This window comes from Phyllobates terribilis, unplaced genomic scaffold (assembly GCF_046119375.1).
Source record: "Phyllobates terribilis strain yellow unplaced genomic scaffold, ASM4611937v1 Scaffold_11__3_contigs__length_659146591, whole genome shotgun sequence".
Lineage (NCBI taxonomy): Eukaryota > Metazoa > Chordata > Amphibia > Anura > Dendrobatidae > Phyllobates > Phyllobates terribilis.
This window is the reverse complement of record NW_027362771.1, coordinates 548,242,524-548,263,165: the sequence shown is the minus strand read 5'-3', so window position 1 is coordinate 548,263,165 and position 20,642 is coordinate 548,242,524. Positions and strand designations below refer to the sequence as shown.

At 47.4% G+C, this 20,642-nt stretch overlaps 1 protein-coding gene across 24 annotated transcripts in view; it reads right to left on the bottom strand.

Annotated features, from left to right (window-relative positions):
- Window positions 1–20,642, bottom strand: part of ANK1 (ankyrin 1) — a 312,183-nt gene that overhangs the window by 125,751 nt on the left and 165,790 nt on the right. For all 24 annotated transcript variants that reach the window (XM_073653979.1, XM_073653987.1, XM_073653985.1 and 21 more), the window contains 9 exons: window positions 19,564–19,662; window positions 19,374–19,472; window positions 17,918–18,016; window positions 17,537–17,734; window positions 14,414–14,512; window positions 13,505–13,603; window positions 12,988–13,086; window positions 10,249–10,446; window positions 1,501–1,599 (listed from right to left, as the gene is read on the bottom strand). In XM_073653979.1, the coding sequence (XP_073510080.1) occupies window positions 1,501–1,599; window positions 10,249–10,446; window positions 12,988–13,086; window positions 13,505–13,603; window positions 14,414–14,512; window positions 17,537–17,734; window positions 17,918–18,016; window positions 19,374–19,472; window positions 19,564–19,662 (1,089 nt within the window). The remainder of the gene's footprint in view (window positions 1–1,500; window positions 1,600–10,248; window positions 10,447–12,987; window positions 13,087–13,504; window positions 13,604–14,413; window positions 14,513–17,536; window positions 17,735–17,917; window positions 18,017–19,373; window positions 19,473–19,563; window positions 19,663–20,642) is intronic.

Below are 20,642 nucleotides of genomic sequence, written 5' to 3'. Positions count from 1 at the left end.
CAACAGCTGGGACCCCCAGAGATCCCCATCTGAATAGAGCTGAGGTTGAGGATGTGCACCCCCGTCCATTCATTGTCTATGGAACTGCTGAGAGCTGTACGTGGCTTTCTCCAGCATTCCTATAGAGAATGATTGGAGTGGTGGTGTGCAAGTGGAGAAAGGTAAGAAAAATCATGTATTATTTTTTTAAATGTGTTGGAGAAGAACAGAGGACATTATTACCTGAAGGAAGCCAGGATGGCGGACATTATACCAGGAATGGGCCTAGGACACGGGACATTATATCTGACAATGGCCCAGAATAGGAAACATTATACCCCGAAGGGGCCCAGGATGCGGGACATTATTACAGGAAGGGGCTCAGAATGGGGGACATTATTATAGGATGAGACCTAGGATTGGGTACAATATTAAATAAAGGGGCCCAGGAGGGGGGACATTATTACTGGAAGGGGCTCAGGATGGGGGACATTATTATAGGATGAGACCTAGGATTGGGGACATTATTAAATAAAGGGGCCCAGGATGGGGGACATTATTACCGGAAGGGGCTCAGGATGGGGGACATTATTATAGGATGAGACATAGGATTGGGGACATTATTAAATAAATGGGCCCGGATGGGGGACATTATTATATGAAGGGGCCCATGATGGGGAACATTATTACAGGAAGGGGCCCATGATGGGGGGGACATTATTACATGGGGGCGGACACGCATCACTTTATAGGATCTGAATCCAAAGGGTAAAATTTCTCCTTGCGGAGAGTGACATGTCAAGCATGCCAAGGTGAAGAGACTTTTAAGCCTGAATGCTTCTCTGTGAAATCTGCAAATTGTCTCTTCAGAGAGGAAGAGGACTAGAACTCTAGTGCCATCTATAGGTAGTAGCAATCTATAGGTGGCACTAGAGTTCTAGTTCTCTTCCTCTCTGAAGAGACAATTTGCATATTTCCCAGAGGAACATTGTGTCTTAAAAGTCTCCTCACCTTGGCATGCTTGAAATGGCACTCTCCGCAAGGAGAAATGACATGTCACTCTCCGCAAGGAGAAACGTTACCCCTTGGATCACGGTCAGACGCCTCTCACCCAGCCAAACCAGATCTCACACTTTGCACTGATGAGGAGCAAACACCCTGAAACACAGTGTCTGCAAATTGAGATTCTGGTTCTGGCTTTTATTCTAAGTCATGTGACAAGGCTCGTTAGAGAGTCGATATTGACTTTTAGGATTGCTACTTCCTATAGGTTCTAGTCCTGTTCCTCTCTGAAGAGGCAATTTGCATTTTTATAGGATCTAGAACGGTACAAGGGCCCATACATCTGATCAACATGCAGGTGGGGGCCCAGGCCCAAATTTTTCACCAGGGCCCATCGGACTCTATTTACGTCACTGGCTAAAACCCTCATAGATTCCCTTTTGGGGACACAGCTTTGCTCTTTATCTTCTTGCAGATGTTGTGTTACAATGTCCGTGCAATATGGAGATAATGGGTCACCTTGCCAGCGCTGTTGGAATGAGCTCCTCTTTCTACCAGAAGTTCTGCAATCTGGATCTTCCCATATTTTGCAGCCACATGAAGAGGCGTGAAACCTTTCTGAGGTGAGAGAAGGAGAAGGTAAGCATGGAGCAATGCTTCAAAGTGACAATGAGGTCAGTGAAGACAATATATGCAAAGAAAAAGGACAACTCAGCAGAGAAATAATCAGCCGGGGAAGGGGACAGCGCAACGAGAGGAAGTTATAAAAATCAGAGCCCAGGATATGGGACAGAAATCCACTGAGGCACAGTGGGCTCTGCCAGACACCATCTTCAGCCATATCTGCCTATTTGAGGTGGGCACCAAGTGCGTTTTGGTTCCTGCCTCAAATAGGCTGATACAGTGATGGCCGACAGGGCACACGGCGACTCCATCTGCATCATTAAAGTCAATGTCCATGCCAGGAATAAGCCTGAATCCCGTTATCCAGGGCTTCAGATATAAACACCAACAGAGCCACTGACTCCAGGATCAAACGCAATGTGAATCCTGCCTAAAGCCAGGACTAGTGGTAGGAGGGATAGGCAGGCACCTACAACACAACTGTCTCCCCTTCATCTGCCGCCACAACTATGCACTTGAATCCTGACATTCATACTCAGCTGCAGCTCTGGCAGGAGGTGGAAACGACCTATGAGGGTCTAGGATTGGTGCACAAATTAGGAGGTGGTGCAGATTGGGGGATGTCTGGCTGAGGTTCTGCATATACAGTAGATGCACCATGTGGCTGAGGCTCTGTAAATAGGTGCACCCTGTGGCTGAGGCTTTGTATATAGGTGCACCCTGTGGCTGAGGCTCTGTATATAGGTGCACCCTATGGCTGAGGCTCTGTATATAGGTGCACCCTATGGCTGAGGCTCTGTATATAGGTGCACCCTTTGGTTGAGGCTCTGCATATAGATGCACCCTGTGGCTGAGGCTCTGTATATAGGTGCACCCTGTGGCTGAGGCTCTGTATATAGGAACACCCTGTGGCTGAGGCTCTGTATATAGGTGCACCCTGTGGCTGAGGCTATGTATATAGGTGCACCCTGTGGCTGAGGCTATGTATATAGGTGCACCCTGTGGCTGAGGCTCCGTATATAGATGCACCCTATGGCTGAGGCTCCCTATATAGGTGCACCCTATGGCTGAGGCTCTGTATATAGGTGCATCCGGTGACTGAGGCTCTGTATATAGGTGCATCCGGTGGCTGAGGCTCTGTATATAGGTGAACCCTGTGGCTGAGGCTCTGTATATAGGTGCACCCTTTGGTTGAGGCTCGGCATATAGGTGCACCCTGTGGCTGAGGCTCTGTATATAGGTGCACCCTGTGGCTGAGGCTCTGTATATAGGTGCACCCTGTGGCTGAGGCTCTGTATAGAGGTGCACCCTTTGGTTGAGGCTCGGCAAATAGGTGCACCCTGTGGCTGAGGCTCTGTATATAGGTGCACCCTGTGGCTGAGGCTCTGTATATAGGTGCACCCTGTGGCTGAGGCTCTGTATATAGATGCACCCTGTGGCTGAGGCTCTGTATATAGGTGCATCCAGTGGCTGAGGCTCTGTATATAGGTGCACCCTATGGCTGAGGCTCTGTAAATAGGTGAACCCTGTGGCTGAGGCTCTGTATATAGGTGCACCCTGTGGCTGAGGCTCTCTATATAGGTGCGCCCTTTGGCTGAGTCTCTGCATATAGGTGCACCCTGTGGCTGAGGCTCTGTATATAGGTGCACCCTGTGGCTGAGGCTCTGTATATAGATGCACCCTGTGGCTGAGGCTCTGTATATAGGTGCACCCTGTGGCTGAGGCTCTGTATATAGATGCACCCTGTGGCTGAGGCTCTGTAAATAGGTGAACCCTGTGGCTGAGGCTCTGTATATAGGTGCACCCTGTGGCTGAGGCTCTGTATATAGGTGCACCCTGTGGCTGAGGCTCTGTATATAGGTGCACCCTTTGGTTGAGGCTCGGCATATAGGTGCACCCTGTGGCTGAGGCTCTGTATATAGGTGCACCCTGTGGCTGAGGCTCTGTATAGAGGTGCACCCTGTGGCTGAGGCTCTGTATAGAGGTGCACCCTTTGGTTGAGGCTCGGCAAATAGGTGCACCCTGTGGCTGAGGCTCTGTATATAGGTGCACCCTGTTGCTGAGGCTCTGTATATAGGTGCACCCTATGGCTGAGGCTCTGTATATAGGTGCACCCTGTGGCTGAGGCTCAGCATATAGGTGCACCCTATGGCTGAGGCTCTGCATATAGGTGCACCCTATGGCTGAGGCTCTGTATATAGGAACACCCTGTGGCTGAGGCTCTGCATATAGGTGCACCCTGTGGCTGAGGCTCTGTATATAGGTGCACCCTGTGGCTGAGGCTCTGTATATAGGTGCACCCTGTGGCTGAGGCTCTGTATATAGGTGCACCCTGTGGCTGAGGCTCTGTATATAGATGCACCCTGTGGCTGAGGCTCTGTAAATAGGTGAACCCTGTGGCTGAGGCTCTGTATATAGGTGCACCCTTTGGTTGAGGTTCGGCATATAGGTGCACCCTGTGGCTGAGGCTCTGTATATAGGTGCACCCTATGGCTGAGGCTCTGTATATAGGTGCACCCTGTGGCTGAGGCTCTGTATATAGGTGCATCCTATGGCTGAGGCTCTGCATATAGGTGCACCCTATGGCTGAGGCTCTGTATATCGGTGCACCCTGTGGCTGAGGCTCTGTATATAGGTGCACCCTGTGGCTGAGGCTCTGTATATAGATGCACCCTGTGGCTGAGGCTCTGTAAATAGGTGAACCCTGTGGCTGAGGCTCAGCATATAGGTGCACCCTATGGCTGAGGCTCTGCATATAGGTGCACCCTATGGCTGAGGCTCTGTATATAGGTGCACCCTGTGGCTGAGGCTCAGCATATAGGTGCACCCTATGGCTGAGGCTCTGCATATAGGTGCACCCTATGGCTGAGGCTCTGTATATAGGAACACCCTGTGGCTGAGGCTCTGCATATAGGTGCACCCTGTGGCTGAGGCTCTGTATATAGGTGCACCCTGTGGCTGAGGCTTTGTATATAGGTGCACCCTGTGGCTGAGGCTCTGTATATAGGTGCACCCTGTGGCTGAGGCTCTGTATATAGGTGCACCCTGTGGCTGAGGCTCAGCATATAGGTGCACCCTATGGCTGAGGCTCTGCATATAGGTGCACCCTATGGCTGAGGCTCTGTATATAGGTGCACCCTGTGGCTGAGGCTCAGCATATAGGTGCACCCTATGGCTGAGGCTCTGCACATAGGTGCACCCTATGGCTGAGGCTCTGTATATAGGAACACCCTGTGGCTGAGGCTCTGCATATAGGTGCACCCTGTGGCTGAGGCTCTGTATATAGGTGCACCCTGTGGCTGAGGCTCTGTATATAGGTGCACCCTGTGGCTGAGGCTCTGTATATAGGTGCACCCTGTGGCTGAGGCTCTGTATATAGATGCACCCTGTGGCTGAGGCTCTGTAAATAGGTGAACCCTGTGGCTGAGGCTCTGTATATAGGTGCACCCTTTGGTTGAGGTTCGGCATATAGGTGCACCCTGTGGCTGAGGCTCTGTATATAGGTGCACCCTATGGCTGAGGCTCTGTATATAGGTGCACCCTGTGGCTGAGGCTCTGTATATAGGTGCATCCTATGGCTGAGGCTCTGCATATAGGTGCACCCTATGGCTGAGGCTCTGTATATCGGTGCACCCTGTGGCTGAGGCTCTGTATATAGGTGCACCCTGTGGCTGAGGCTCTGTATATAGATGCACCCTGTGGCTGAGGCTCTGTAAATAGGTGAACCCTGTGGCTGAGGCTCAGCATATAGGTGCACCCTATGGCTGAGGCTCTGCATATAGGTGCACCCTATGGCTGAGGCTCTGTATATAGGTGCACCCTGTGGCTGAGGCTCAGCATATAGGTGCACCCTATGGCTGAGGCTCTGCATATAGGTGCACCCTATGGCTGAGGCTCTGTATATAGGAACACCCTGTGGCTGAGGCTCTGCATATAGGTGCACCCTGTGGCTGAGGCTCTGTATATAGGTGCACCCTGTGGCTGAGGCTCTGTATATAGGTGCACCCTGTGGCTGAGGCTCTGTATATAGGTGCACCCTGTGGCTGAGGCTCTGTATATAGGTGCACCCTGTGGCTGAGGCTCTGTAAATAGGTGAACCCTGTGGCTGAGGCTCTGTATATAGGTGCACCCTTTGGTTGAGGTTCGGCATATAGGTGCACCCTGTGGCTGAGGCTCTGTATATAGGTGCACCCTGTGGCTGAGGCTCTGTATATAGGTGCACCCTGTGGCTGAGGCTCTGTATATAGGTGCACCCTGTGGCTGAGGCTCTGTATATGGGTGCATCCTATGGCTGAGGCTCTGCATATAGGTGCACCCTATGGCTGAGGCTCTGTATATCGGTGCACCCTGTGGCTGAGGCTCTGTATATAGGTGCACCCTGTGGCTGAGGCTCTGTATATAGGTGCACCCTGTGGCTGAGGCTCTGTATATAGATGCACCCTGTGGCTGAGGCTCTGTAAATAGGTGAACCCTGTGGCTGAGGCTCTGTATATAGGTGCACCCTTTGGTTGAGGCTCGGCATATAGGTGCACCCTGTGGCTGAGGCTCTGTATATAGATGCACCCTGTGGCTGAGGCTCTGTATATAGATGCACCCTGTGGCTGAGGCTCTGTATATAGGTGCACCCTGTGGCTGAGGCTCTGTATATAGGTGCACCCTGTGGCTGAGGCTCTGTATATAGGTGCACCCTATGGCTGAGGCTCTGTATATAGGTGCACCCTGTGGCTGAGGCTCTGTATATAGGTGCACCCTGTGGCTGAGGCTCTGCATATAGGTGTACCCTATGGCTGAGGCTCTGCATATAGGTGCACCCTATGGCTGAGGCTCTGTATATCGGTGCACCCTATGGCTGAGGCTCTGTATATAGGTGCACCCTGTGGCTGAGGCTCTGTATATAGGTGCACCCTGTTGCTGAGGCTCTGTATATAGGTGCACCCTGTGGCTGAGGCTCAGCATATAGGTGCACCCTATGGCTGAGGCTCTGCATATAGGCGCACCCTATGGCTGAGGCTCTGTATATAGGAACACCCTGTGGCTGAGGCTCTGTATATAGGTGCACCCTGTGGCTGAGGCTCTGTATATAGGTGCACCCTGTGGCTGAGGCTCTGTATATAGGTGCACCCTGTGGCTGAGGCTCTGTATATAGATGCACCCTGTGGCTGAGGCTCTGTAAATAGGTGAACCCTGTGGCTGAGGCTCTGTATATAGGTGAACCCTGTGGCTGAGGCTCTGTATATAGGTGCACCCTTTGGTTGAGGCTCGGCATATAGGTGCACCCTGTGGCTGAGGCTCTGTATATAGGTGCACCCTATGGCTGAGGCTCTGTATATAGGTGCACCCTGTGGCTGAGGCTCAGCATATAGGTGCACCCTATGGCTGAGGCTCTGCATATAGGCGCACCCTATGGCTGAGGCTCTGTATATAGGAACACCCTGTGGCTGAGGCTCCGTATATAGGTGCACCCTGTGGCTGAGGCTCTGTATATAGGTGCACCCTGTGGCTGAGGCTCTGTATATAGGTGCACCCTGTGGCTGAGGCTCTGTATATAGATGCACCCTGTGGTTGAGGCTCTGTAAATAGGTGAACCCTGTGGCTGAGGCTCTGTATATAGGTGAACCCTGTGGCTGAGGCTCTGTATATAGGTGCACCCTTTGGTTGAGGCTCGGCATATAGGTGCACCCTGTGGCTGAGGCTCTGTATATAGGTGCACCCTGTGGCTGAGGCTCTGTATATAGGTGCACCCTATGGCTGAGGCTCTGTATATAGGTGCACCCTTTGGTTGAGGCTCGGCATATAGGTGCACCCTGTGGCTGAGGCTCTGTATATAGGTGCACCCTATGGCTGAGGCTCTGTATATAGGTGCACCCTGTGGCTGAGGCTCTGTATATAGGTGCACCCTGTGGCTGAGGCTCTGTATATAGGTGCACCCTGTGGCTGAGGCTCTGTATATAGATGCACCCTGTGGCTGAGGCTCTGTAAATAGGTGAACCCTGTGGCTGAGGCTCTGTATATAGGTGCACCCTTTGGTTGAGGCTCGGCATATAGGTGCACCCTGTGGCTGAGGCTCTGTATATAGGTGCACCCTATGGCTGAGGCTCTGTATATAGGTGCACCCTGTGGCTGAGGCTCTGCATATAGGTGCACCCTATGGCTGAGGCTCTGCATATAGGTGCACCCTATGGCTGAGGCTCTGCATATCGGTGCACCCTATGGCTGAGGCTCTGTATATAGGTGCACCCTATGGCTGAGGCTCTGTATATAGGTGCACCCTGTGGCTTAGGCTCTGCATATAGGTGCACCCTATGGCTGAGGCTCTGCATATAGGCGCACCCTATGGCTGAGGCTCTGTATATAGGAACACCCTGTGGCTGAGGCTCTGTATATAGGTGCACCCTGTGGCTGAGGCTCTGTATATAGGTGCACCCTGTGGCTGAGGCTCTGTATATAGGTGCACCCTGTGGCTGAGGCTCTGTATATAGGTGCACCCTATGGCTGAGGCTCTGTATATAGGTGCACCCTATGGCTGAGGCTCTGTATATAGGTGCACCCTATGGCTGAGGCTCTGTATATAGGTGCACCCTGTGGCTGAGGCTCTGTATATCGGTGCACCCTGTGGCTGAGGCTCTGTATATCGGTGCACCCTGTGGCTGAGGCTCTGTATATAGGTGCACCCTGTGGCTGAGGCTCTGTATATAGGTGCACCCTGTGGCTGAGGCTCTGCATATAGGTGCACCCTATGGCTGAGGCTCTGCATATAGGTGCACCCTATGGTTGAGGCTCTGGATATAGGTGCACCCTATGTCTGAGGCTCTGTAAATAGGTGCACCCTGTGGCTGAGGCTCCGTATATAGGTGCACCCTATGGCTGAGGCTCTGTATATAGGTGCACCCTTTGGTTGAGGCTCTGCATATAGGTGCACCCTGTGGCTGAGGCTCTGTATATAGGTGTACCCTGTGGCTGAGGCTCTGTATATAGGTGCACCCTGTGGCTGAGGCTCTGTATATAGGTGCACCCTATGGCTGAGGCTCTGTATATAGGTGCACCCTGTGGCTGAGGCTCTGTATATCGGTGCACCCTGTGGCTGAGGCTCTGTATATAGGTGCACCTTGTGGCTGAGGCTCTGTATATAGGTGCACCCTGTGGCTGAGGCTCTGTAAATAGGTGCACCTTGTGGCTGAGGCTCTGTATATAGGTGCACCCTGTGGCTGAGGCTCTGTAAATAGGTGCACCTTGTGGCTGAGGCTCTGTATATAGGTGCACCCTGTGGCTGAGGCTCTGTATATATCGGTGCACCCTGTGGCTGAGGCTCTGTATATAGGTGCACCCTGTGGCTGAGGCTCTGTATATAGATGCACCCTGTGGCTGAGGCTCTGTATATAGATGCACCCTGTGGCTGAGGCTCTGCATATAGGTGCAGCCTTGGTCTGAGGCTCTGTAAATAGGTGAACCCGGTGGCTGAGGCTCTGTATATAGGTGCACCCTTTGGCTGAGGCTCTGCATATAGGTGCACCCTATGGCTGAGGCTCTGTATATAGGTGCACCCTGTGGCTGAGGCACTGTATACAGGTGTACCATTTGGCTGAGGCACTGTATACAGGTGTACCATTTGGCTGAGGCACTGTATACAGGTGTACCCCTTGGCTGATGGACTACAAGGGCATTTATTGGCCTGAGGATTGTAAATAGGATCACTGTGAGACAGGGGCTCTTTTAATTTAGGCACTTCCTGTATGCGGCTCTGTAATATAGAGGAGATTTCTAATTGACAGCAGTGCACTTGGTCCAATGCATATGGAGAAACTCAATGGCACTATATGCTCAGGCACTCTCTAGCTGTGATACTGTATATGGAGGCACTCTCTAGCTGAGGCACTGTATATGGAGGCACTCTCTAGCTGGATACTGTATATGGAGGCACTAGTTGAGCCACTGTATATGGAGGCACTCGCTAGCTGTGATACTGTATATGGAGGCACTCGCTAGCTGTGATACTGTATATGGAGGCACTCTCTAGCTGGGATACTGTATATGGAGGCACTCTCTAGTTGAGGCACTGTATATGGAGGCACTCTCTAGCTGAGCCACTGTATATGGAGGCACCCGCTAGCTGTGATACTGTACATGGAGGCACTCTCTAGTTGAGCCACTGTATATGGAGGCACTCGCTAGCTGTGATACTGTATATGGAGGCACTTGCTAGCTGTGATACTGCATATGGAGGCACTCGCTAGCTGGGATACTATATATGGAGGCACTCGCTAGTTGAGGCACTGTATATGGAGGCACTCTCTAGTTGAGCCACTGTATATGGAGGCACCCGCTAGCTGTGATACTGTACATGGAGGCACTCTCTAGTTGAGCCACTGTATATGGAGGCACTCTCTAGCTGGGATACTGTATATGGAGGCATCCGCTTGCTGAGCAGTGTATATGGAGGCACTCTACAGCATGGGCAATATTTGAGGGCACTGTATATGGTGGCAAACCTCTGATTTATGTGAGTAGACACTACTGAACCATAGAGGTGAGGGCAGAGGTCCAGCTGGTGGTACCTCTTTTGGATACTAGAGCACTTTCTCCGCCATTTCCTATTTCTTGGTCATAGCGTACATCTAGCAAATGACAACGCATTTCAGGTTTTACCTTGGTCATGGAAGTATGTGCAGCTTGGTTGTCCAGCAGAAGCTCGGTGGTTTGGGTGTGCCCCCCTCGTGCACTCAAGTGTAAAGGTGTATGGCCTGCAGTAGTGGGGGGATCCGGGTGAGCTCCATGAGATAACAGCAAACGTACCATTTCCAAATGCCCTGAGCGGGCTGCACAGTGTAGCGGAGTCTGATCATCCTGCGGGATAGTAATAAAAAAAATTATAAATGTGGGAACCCAGGATAGAAGACTAATCCGACATTAGTGCAGATAAGATGAGGAAATTAATGTTCCCATGTCGCCCCCTTTATCCTTCAGCTGATACATAACAGTACAGTTCTATGGACTGGACCTCAAAATGGGTGGATCATGAAAACACTTGCATTTAAAGTGACTTTTCCAGACATTCTCTAATATATGTTCCTACGACTTGCCCTACTATGATGATCAAGTCCCATGAACAATGAATGTAGCGGTGGTGCGCACGCTGCGCCATTGTCTGGATCGGAAGGGATCCCAGCATAGCGATAAGTAATTTATCACCTATACCCCATGGATAGTTGATAACAAACCCTTTTGTCATTTTATACCGATTGCCATTGGTCCCCCAAATCCTGCAGGGGGCGTTATCCCAAGTTTGACAGACTCTCATATCAGCTGAGCTGTTCATAGTGTTCTCACATCATACGCCCAAAACCTTTTACATTTACATATCTAAAATGCAAAAAAAGAGATTCTATGGTTCGGAACGAAGTGAGATGGATGTGGATCAGCAAAAGAAAGACAGAACATTTCTCCAAGGACAGTATAAATCCACATAAGGCGTGATGTCTCTGCTGCTTTACTTTTGTTACAGATTCTAGGATTCTTGATTCCGTTCATCTCCAGTGCAGAATTCTGCTGCATTTCAAACTTCTATGCACATTTATAAGACAATTTCCTACCCTCGGTTCTAACCATCTACAGCTGCAATCAAAATTATTTACCCGCCAAATTCAGCACAAGATGCCACTTTTACTATTTATTATTCACCCTTTCATGACAAGAGTCTTTAGTACTTAGTAGAGCCTCTCTGGCTGTTATAACCTGCTGAAAAAGATGTAAAACCAGACACCAGCTTCAGAACACGACTAATAGAACAAGTGGTTTCTCCAAATTCAGCACAAGATGCCACTTTTACTGACTAATGCAGTATGAGAATTATTCACCCTTTCATGACAAGCATCTTTAGTACTTAGTAGAGCCTCTCTGGCTGTTATAACCTGCTGAAAAAGATGTAAAACCAGACACCAGCTTAAGAACACGACTAATAGAACAAGTGGTTTCTCTAAATTCAGCACAAGATGACACTTTTACTATTTATTATTCACCCTTTCATGACAAGCGTCTTTAGTACTTAGTAGAGCCTCTCTGGCTGTTATAACCTGCTGAAAAAAAAGATGTAAAGCCAGATACCAGCTTCTGGCAGCTTTCCTGAGGAATCTTAGCCCATTTCTCAAGGATAAACGCCTCCAGGCAGGGGCGAATTAAAAGTAGCCAGGGCCTCTGGCAGTTTAGAGGGCGCGTTCCCCTCATCCCCCAATGTATCACGTGACATGTCATATGACCCTCTTTGATAGATCACGGTATAAGTCACGCAATTAACACACAGGTGCTCTGGTGCACATCTTTAGATGTAAAAAAGAGAGATATAGCCTCCTGTATACCATGTGAGCCCTCACATAGCTCCCTATATACAGTACGAGCCCTCACACATGCCATACACATTTTTTTTTTTAAATAACACATATTCACGTCACATGTTCCCCGACCATTCTGCTCTGGTCCTCCGGTCCTCCACTTCTTGTGGACGGCGCGTGCATGCTGAGCACCAGCTTGATGGCATCATTGCGCAGGCACACCACAAAAGAGGCGACGGGAGCTTCTCTGGAGCTGCGCTGCCATTCTGTATTGCCGGCAGTGGAGCGCCAGGAAAGCTCCTTGCCCAAAGATGTTGTTACCCTTGATTCCCCTCATTATAATCCGCCTATGCTTACAGGTCACTAATATTTTCGGGATTTCATGCTGCAACAAACTTCTGCACATCCTACCAAAGAATGTGTAAATCAGGTCACTCCAAAATCTTCCAAGACGTCTTCTAACACCAAGCTTTGCTGGACTTTGAGGTATGCTTGGGATCTTTGTCCTGTAGGAAGGTCCAATAATGCCCAAGCTTCAGTTTCCTCACAGAAGACATGACGTTTTCTTCTAGGATTTCCTGATACTTGATTGAATCCATTTTGACCTCCATACGCTGCAGGTTTCTAGTGCAATATGAAGCCAAGCAGCCGCAGAGCATCACCAAGCCACCACCATGCTATATTGTAGGCAGGCATCACCGAGCCACCGCCATGCTACATTGTAGGCATCACCGAGCCAATACCTTGCTACATTGTAGGCATCACCGAGCCATCACCATGCTTTATTGTAGATTCACAGAGACATCACCATGCTTCACTGTAGGCATGATTGAACTACCGCCATGAATTATTGTAGGGATTATTGACACACTATCCTATCTGTGGGCTGTACTATGGGTGGTAACCCAGACTTGCGTCTACATAATGCTTCTCACAGATTAAATAGCAAAAACCTACTGACAGATGCCCTTTAATCATTTAGACTATTTAGGTGTTTATCATCAATGTCTTAGTAGATAGTGTCCCCCATCCATCACCAATGTCAGCCCGTATTCCTCACCTTAGCTCTTGCATTCACTTTTGCTTTGTTTTGCAGTAAAAATTCTGCCACATCCGTATGTGCCGCACGCGCCGCCATGTGCAACGGCGTCTCTACTTTCTGAGAAAAACAAAGAACACACAGATCACAACATTTTTCAATGTTGGTCCAATTACATTATTTTTGAGCCCTGCAGAAATGTAATGATCATGCAGTAAGGTTGGGGCTACATGGCGATTTTGGCCGCGACACAGGACGTTCTGCCAAAGATCTCTGAATATCCCTGCTACAATGTAAGTGAATGGTATCGTATTGTGACCCACCAAGCACAGCAACTGTGACAAGCAGAACCAGTTGGATTTCTAACAATTTGCTTGACTCCATTCATTTGCATTGCGCTGCAGTATAGCTACTGGCATACAACGGTGTTTGGCTGCATGACTTGCATTAGGGTGAGTTGCCATGTAGCCCCCCACCTTATGATCCATATGATGTTCATATCACATGGATAAAATAGATGGTATAATTTCATACTGACCACACTGAAGACATTGGGTGATGCCCCCCTCTGGAGTAAGGTTTTCACAATGGGTAGATGTCCCATAAAGGCAGCAACATGAAGTGGTGTAAGACCAGACTGGAAAGACAGTCGTAGAGCATGATCGCATGAGAACTCACAAAAAAGGACAATGAATCCATAAAATATCATCTTGATGTGCTAGTGAAAGTGCTATCTCCACCTCAGTAAGTAATGGCATCGATAGGATATGCCATCACTTAAAGGGGATGTCCGGCCTCAAGTCTCTCAATGTGACTGCAGACTTGTGAATCCTCACAGTGCACACAATGCGCACTGTCAAGATTTTCTGGTGCCCCAGTATGTGATTTGAATATTTACGGCCACATTCCCACTAGACGTATCCGGTCTCGCTCAATTCACTTGTATTGAGCCGGGTCATGTACGTCTAGTTGGTATGCGACCGCATTTATGCAAATCACATTTTTGCGGTCACGCGTCCACCAGCTCCTGGCACCAGACAATCCTGACTGCGAGCACATTGTTCGCTGTGAGGATTCACAAGAGTGACTGCAGACTTGTACCCCAAGACCGGACAACACCTTATGGTTGCTGGTTGTGCGATCTCTGGGACCAACATCGATTCTGAGAATGTATGGACCGCAGGACCTGTGCACAGTTTTTTCCTGCACAGCATTGCTCCTAGACCCCAAGCGAGGAAAACGCAAAGTGTGCACATACCCATAGGAGCAAACATTACCGTACTGATATAGGTATAAGGAGAAGTAGTAGCTGCCCTCTCATTACTCTTTTGTGGGTGGAAGAAATGATTTAGTGAGCACAAATGTAGCTAATACTTTAATATTAATATTCCATCTTACAGATGGCATTATAAAAAGAGAAAAAAAATCTATCCTGATGAGGTCTCACCTCCGTGACGGCATCAATGGCGGCTCCGGACTTCAACAGAAGCTCCATCACTCTGATATGACTTTTCTTGCAGGCTATGTGAAGAGGGGTGAACCCATTCTGCAGAAGGCCAGAGAAAGGGATCAGAGACTAAGCGAAGAAAAGAAGGAAAGACAGGAGACGAGCACAACAGATGGATGCAGAAGACAGACTGCCGACCAGGGTGACGAGACTCAAAGCAAGGAGGAAGGCTAAGAGCTCGCAGACCATGAATGGAGGCAATCTGCCTCGAGCAATAAGCAAAATGATTCCCATTTGTAGAAAAATATTTTCATATATTAGATCAGCTAATACTGCCATATACAGGTGCTTCTCACAAAATTAGAATATCATCAAAAAATTAATTTATTTCAGTTCTTCAATACAAAAAGTGAAACTCATTATATAGAGTCATTACACACAGAGTGATCTATTTCAAGTGTTTATTTCTGTTAATGTTGATGATTAATGTACTGCCTTATACATCCCACATAAAACCTCCATATAGTGATAATATACAGTACAGTCCATGTAATTCCACCATATAGTGCCAATATATTGTTATATACAGATTGCATAATACCACAATATAGTGCCAGAATAGTCCCATGTACAGCCCAAATAAAATCTCTATATAGTGAAAACATACAGCCCATATCATACCACCATATACTGCCAATATACCGACATATACATCCAACATATATCCAGCATATAATGCCATTATACTGCCATATACAGTCAACATAATAATAATGCCAATACACGGTAAAAAAAGCTTACATAATACCACCATAAAGTGCCTATATACTGTCATATATAGTTCACAAAATACAACATAGTGCTAATACACTGCCATATAAAGTACACATAAAACCACCATATAGTGCCAGTATACAGCCCTCACATACCCACCACATGGTGCCAATATGCTGTCATATACCATCGACATAATACCAGCATATGGTACCCACATATACTGTGTGCAGAATTATTAGGCAAATGCGTATTTTGATCACATGATACTTTTTATACACGTTGTCCTACTCCAAGCTGCATAGGCTTGAGAGCCAACTACCAATTAAGTAAATCTGGTGATGTGCATCTCTGTAATGAGGAGGGGTGTTGACTAATGACATCAACACCCTATATAAATTGTGCTTAATTATTATGCAACTTCCTTTCCTTTGGCAAAATGGGTCAGAAGAGAGATTTGACGGGCTCTGAAAAGTCCAAAATTGTGAGATGTCTTGCAGAGGGAGGCAGCAGTCTTGAAATTTCCAAACTTTTGAAGCGTGATCACCGAACAATCAAGCGTTTCATGGCAAATAGCCAACAGGGTCACAAGAAGCATGTTGGCCAAAAAAGGCGCAAAATAACTGCCCATGAATTGAGGAAAATCACGCGTGAAGCTGCCAAGATGCCATTCGCCACCAGTTTTGCCATATTTCAGAGCTGCAACATTACTGGAGTATCAAAAAGCACAAGGTGTGCGATACTCAGGGACATGGCCAAGGTAAGGAAGGCTGAAAAAAGACCACCTTTGAGCAAGAAACATAAGATAAAATGTCAAGAATGGGCCAAGAAATATCTTAAGACTGATTTTTGAAAGGTTTTATGGACTGATGAAATGAGAGTGACTCGTGATGGGCCAGATGGATGGGCCAGAGGCTGGATCAGTAAAGGGCAAAGAGCTCCACTCCAACGCCAGCAAGGTGGAGGTGGGGTACTGGTATGGGCTGGTATCATCAAAGATGAACTTGTGGGACCTTTTCGGGTTGAGGATGGAGTGAAGCTCAACTCCCAGACCTACTGCCAGTTTCTGGAAGACAACTTCTTCAAGCAGTGGTACAGGAAGAAGTCAGTATCGTTCAAGAAAAACATGATTTTCATGCAGGACAATGCTCCATCACATGCATCCAACTACTCCACAGCGTGGCTGGCCAGTGAAGGTCTAAAAGAAGAAAAAATAATGACATGGCCCCCTTGTTCACCTGATCTGAACCCCATAGAGAACCTGTGGTCCATCATAAAATGTGAGATCTACAGGGAGGGAAAACAGTACACCTCTCGGAACAGTGTCTGGGAGGCTGTGGTGGCTGCTGCATGCAATGTTCATCAAAAACAGATCAAGCAACTGACAGAATCTATGGATGGAAGGCTGTTGAATGTCATCATAAATAAATGTGGCTATATTCAGCACTAATTTTTGGGGTTTTTGTTTTTGCATGTCAGAAATGTTTATTTCTAAATTTTGTGCACTGATATTGGTATACCTGGTGAAAATGAACAAGTGAGATGGGATTATATTTGTTTTTTATTAAGCTGCCTAATAATTCTGCACAGTAATAGTTACCTGCACAAACAGATATCCTCCTAAGATAGCCAAATCTAAAAAAAAACACTCCAACTTCCAAAAATATTAAGCTTGGATATTTATGAGTCTTTTGGGTTGATTGAGAACATAGTTGTTGATCAATAATAAAAATAATCCTCTAAAATACAACTTGCCTAATAATTCTGCACACAGTGTATAGCCCAGAAAATACCTTCATACAAGGCCAATATCATGCCATATAGAACCCACATAATATCAGCATATAATGCTAGTATACTGCTCTATCCAACCCAAATAATATAACACATAGTGCCAATATACTGCCACATACCAACACATAATACCACCATATAGTATCAGTAAAATTTTATATGTAGACCACGTATTCACACCATATAGTACTAATTTACGGCCATATAAAACCATCATACAGTATCAATAAATTGCCATATACAGCCCACATAATACACCATATAATGTTAATATAGTGCCATATGTAGTCCAAATAATACCACCATATAATGACCTTATATTGCCATATACAGCTTATATAATATTGCATTATAGTTCCAATATGCTGCCATATGAAGCGTACAAAATACTACCATATAGTGCCAATAAATTGCCATATACAGCGTGAAAAATACCGCAATATAGTGCCATATACAGCGTAAAAAATACCGCCATAAAGTGTCAATGTACTGTCATATGAAGCCCACATAATACCACATATCGTGCCAATTTACGCTGCCATTTACATAACTCACCAAGGCCCGGGAATTTGGCTTTGCTCCCTTATCTAGGAGGAGCTTTGCCACACGATGATGGCCGCAATGTGCCGCCACGTGCAGAGGTGTGAGGTGGTCCAAAGTGATGTCATCGATCTGAGCCTGATACTGGAGCAGGAGCCGCACACAGTCCAGATGATCTCCCTGTGAGGCCATGTGTATGGGGGACAGCCCGTTCTGTGCCGGAAAACAGTGGTCACTTGTTATATCTACAGAGCGGCCATGTGGCCACAGGGTGCGGAGGGTCCGTGTAGGGACCGGAGCTCAGGACAGGAGCTTGTAGGTGGCAGGTTAGGATCCTGACCATACACCGCAGTAATATATACGCCTGTCATTTTACCTATTCAGCAGGAGCCGTACCTTCGTCTTGGCTTGTATTGGGGCTCCGTGATCCAGAAGAATCTCTGAGATGCGGACATGGCCATTTCTCACAGCACAGTGTAGAGGGGTCAATTCATCCTGCGGAAGGAATAGGGGAGATGATCACACTCGGTCATAGTGATCACTACATGCCGATTATTACATGCCGATTATTACATGGCGATTATTACATGGCGATTATTACATGCCGATTATTACATGGCGATGTGCGAGAGAAAGGTGAATCAAAGTGCTCATAAAACTGTGCAAGGGACAATGTGCCTTATAACAGTGTCCACTACAGTGTCCCTAATACAATGCCCCTATAACAGTGTCCACCATAGTGTCCATAACACAGTGCCCCTATAACAGTGTCCACTACAGTGTCCCTAATACAACGGCCCTATAACAGTGTCCATCATAGTTCTCCTAATACAGTACCCCTATAACAATGTCCATCATAGTGTCCCTAATACAGTGCCCCTTTAACAGTTTCCATAATACAGTGCCCCTAATAACAGTGTCCACCATCGTGTCCATAATACACTTCCCCTATAACAGTGTCCATAATACACTTCCCCTATAACAGTGTCCATAATACACTTCCCCTATAACAGTGTCCATAATACACTTCCCCTATAACAGTGTCCATAATACACTTCCCCTATAACAGTGTCCATAATACACTTCCCCTATAACAGTGTCCATAATACACTTCCTCTATAACAGTGTCCATCATAGTGTCCATAATACAGTGCCCCTATAACAGTGTCCACCATAGTGTCCATAATACAGTGCCCCTATAACCGTGTCCATCAAAGTGACCCAAACACAGTGGCCCTATAACAAACAGTGTGCAACATAGTGACCATATAACAGTGTCTGTCATAGTGCCCTTAAAACAGAGTTCCTCAAAGTGTACCTAAAACAGTGCTCCTGTGACAACATCAGGCATAGTGTCCCTATAACATTGTTCAGTATAGTGTCCCTACCACAGTGTTCCCATAACAATGTCCACCATAGTGTCCCTAATACAGTGTCCCTATAACAGTGCCCAGCATTGTGTCCATATATCAGAAGCGGCATAGTGTTCCTAAAACAGAGTCGGTCATAGTGTCCCTAAAACAGTGCTCCTCTGACAGTATTAGGCATAGTATCCCTACAACAGTGCCCTATAACAGTACTTGGCATACTGTTCCTACAACAGTCCGTGTAATAGTGCCTTCTATGACTGGATAAAAGACAATAACCCTATAACAGTTACTGACACAATTCCCCTATAGCATGATCAGGCACAGTGCCTCAATAATGGTGTCGAGCATAGTGTTCCTATAAGAGTGTCGGGAACATTGCCCTATAACAATGACAGCTATGAAATCAAGAAGGCAAACAAAAAAGAGCAATGCACCCCAGTGATTTCTGCCGTCACACCAGATCCCACTGCGGTTCCAATTACCTTGGTTAGTGCATCTATCTGGGCTCCTCTGTCCAACAACAGGCGCACCATGATAACATTCCCGCGCCGGGAGGCGATGTGCAGGGCGCTAATACCATTCTTAGGGGTAGAACAAGAATGCACATGGGATTATGAGAAGTAAAGATGAATGAGTAACTCCACAGACGATAGGAAAGACAATTATTCTTACCTGAGGTGTAAAATTGACATTTGCACCCCTGTTCAGGAGGAGCTGTGCCACATTAAGGTTCTCATAATGAGCCGCAATGTGCAGGGGTGTAAATCCTGTCTGCAAGGCAAACACATAACTGGATCACAGAGAGAACAATGGGGTATTCCCATCACTTTATAACTGTGGGGTCCGATCTCCGGGATCCCCATCGAATTAAGGGGCCACAGAGCTGTTGCACTCCTATTTCCTCTGTGCAGAGAACTTTGGCAGACCACATTCACCAGAATGGAGCCATGCGGTGGTTCCCCGTGGAGTGGTCAGGAGTTTCAAGGTGCTCCACCAGCAGTGTCGCTCCTTTATTCTCAAAATTGGTGGAGGGCCCAAAGGTCAAAACCCCACTAATAATAGTCATGACTTATCCTAGTGATATCTCATCACTTTATAACATAGGACTAATTCTTTAAAGTCAACAGGCTAAAGAGCAGAAGACCTCACCAAGTTCTTTTCTTCTCCTGGTCTGAATTTCTGAAGCATCATGAGGATGGTGGTCTGACATTTTCGAATCCCTCTTGGTTTGGGTGAGTTCTCAGACTGGTTGAGGTGTAATCCCAAGTGGCTACCGTCTACTAATATGCTGATGACCTCTTATCACCAATCATCTTGTTTCTGCAGATGGTCCCACAAACATGGGTGTTCTGCACAGAGCTCCAGCTTATTGGACTTCTTTGAGATTTGGTGGAGCAGAAGATCCAAACAAGTCCGGAGCAACTATGTGACACTATCGTGTCAACATGAGCTTTCTCACTACCCAAAAAATTATGGTCATGTCAACGGTCCTCACTGAGCCATTACTGGGTCCATTGGGGTTCCATCATTTTGATGGGACTGCTCTAAATGAACCTCTGACAGCAGCAGTGGAAATGTGTCCACTAACTAAGGGTTATGTGCACACAAGTCTGACAGCAAAGCCGCCAAGGTTTTCTTAGGCGATGCCGAATAAGGAAAATGCTGGCAGCCTGACGCAGTTAAAAGTGATAAAAAGGACTAAACATGAGCACAGCAATCCAATTTTTACATTGCTGTGCATTATGTTCATT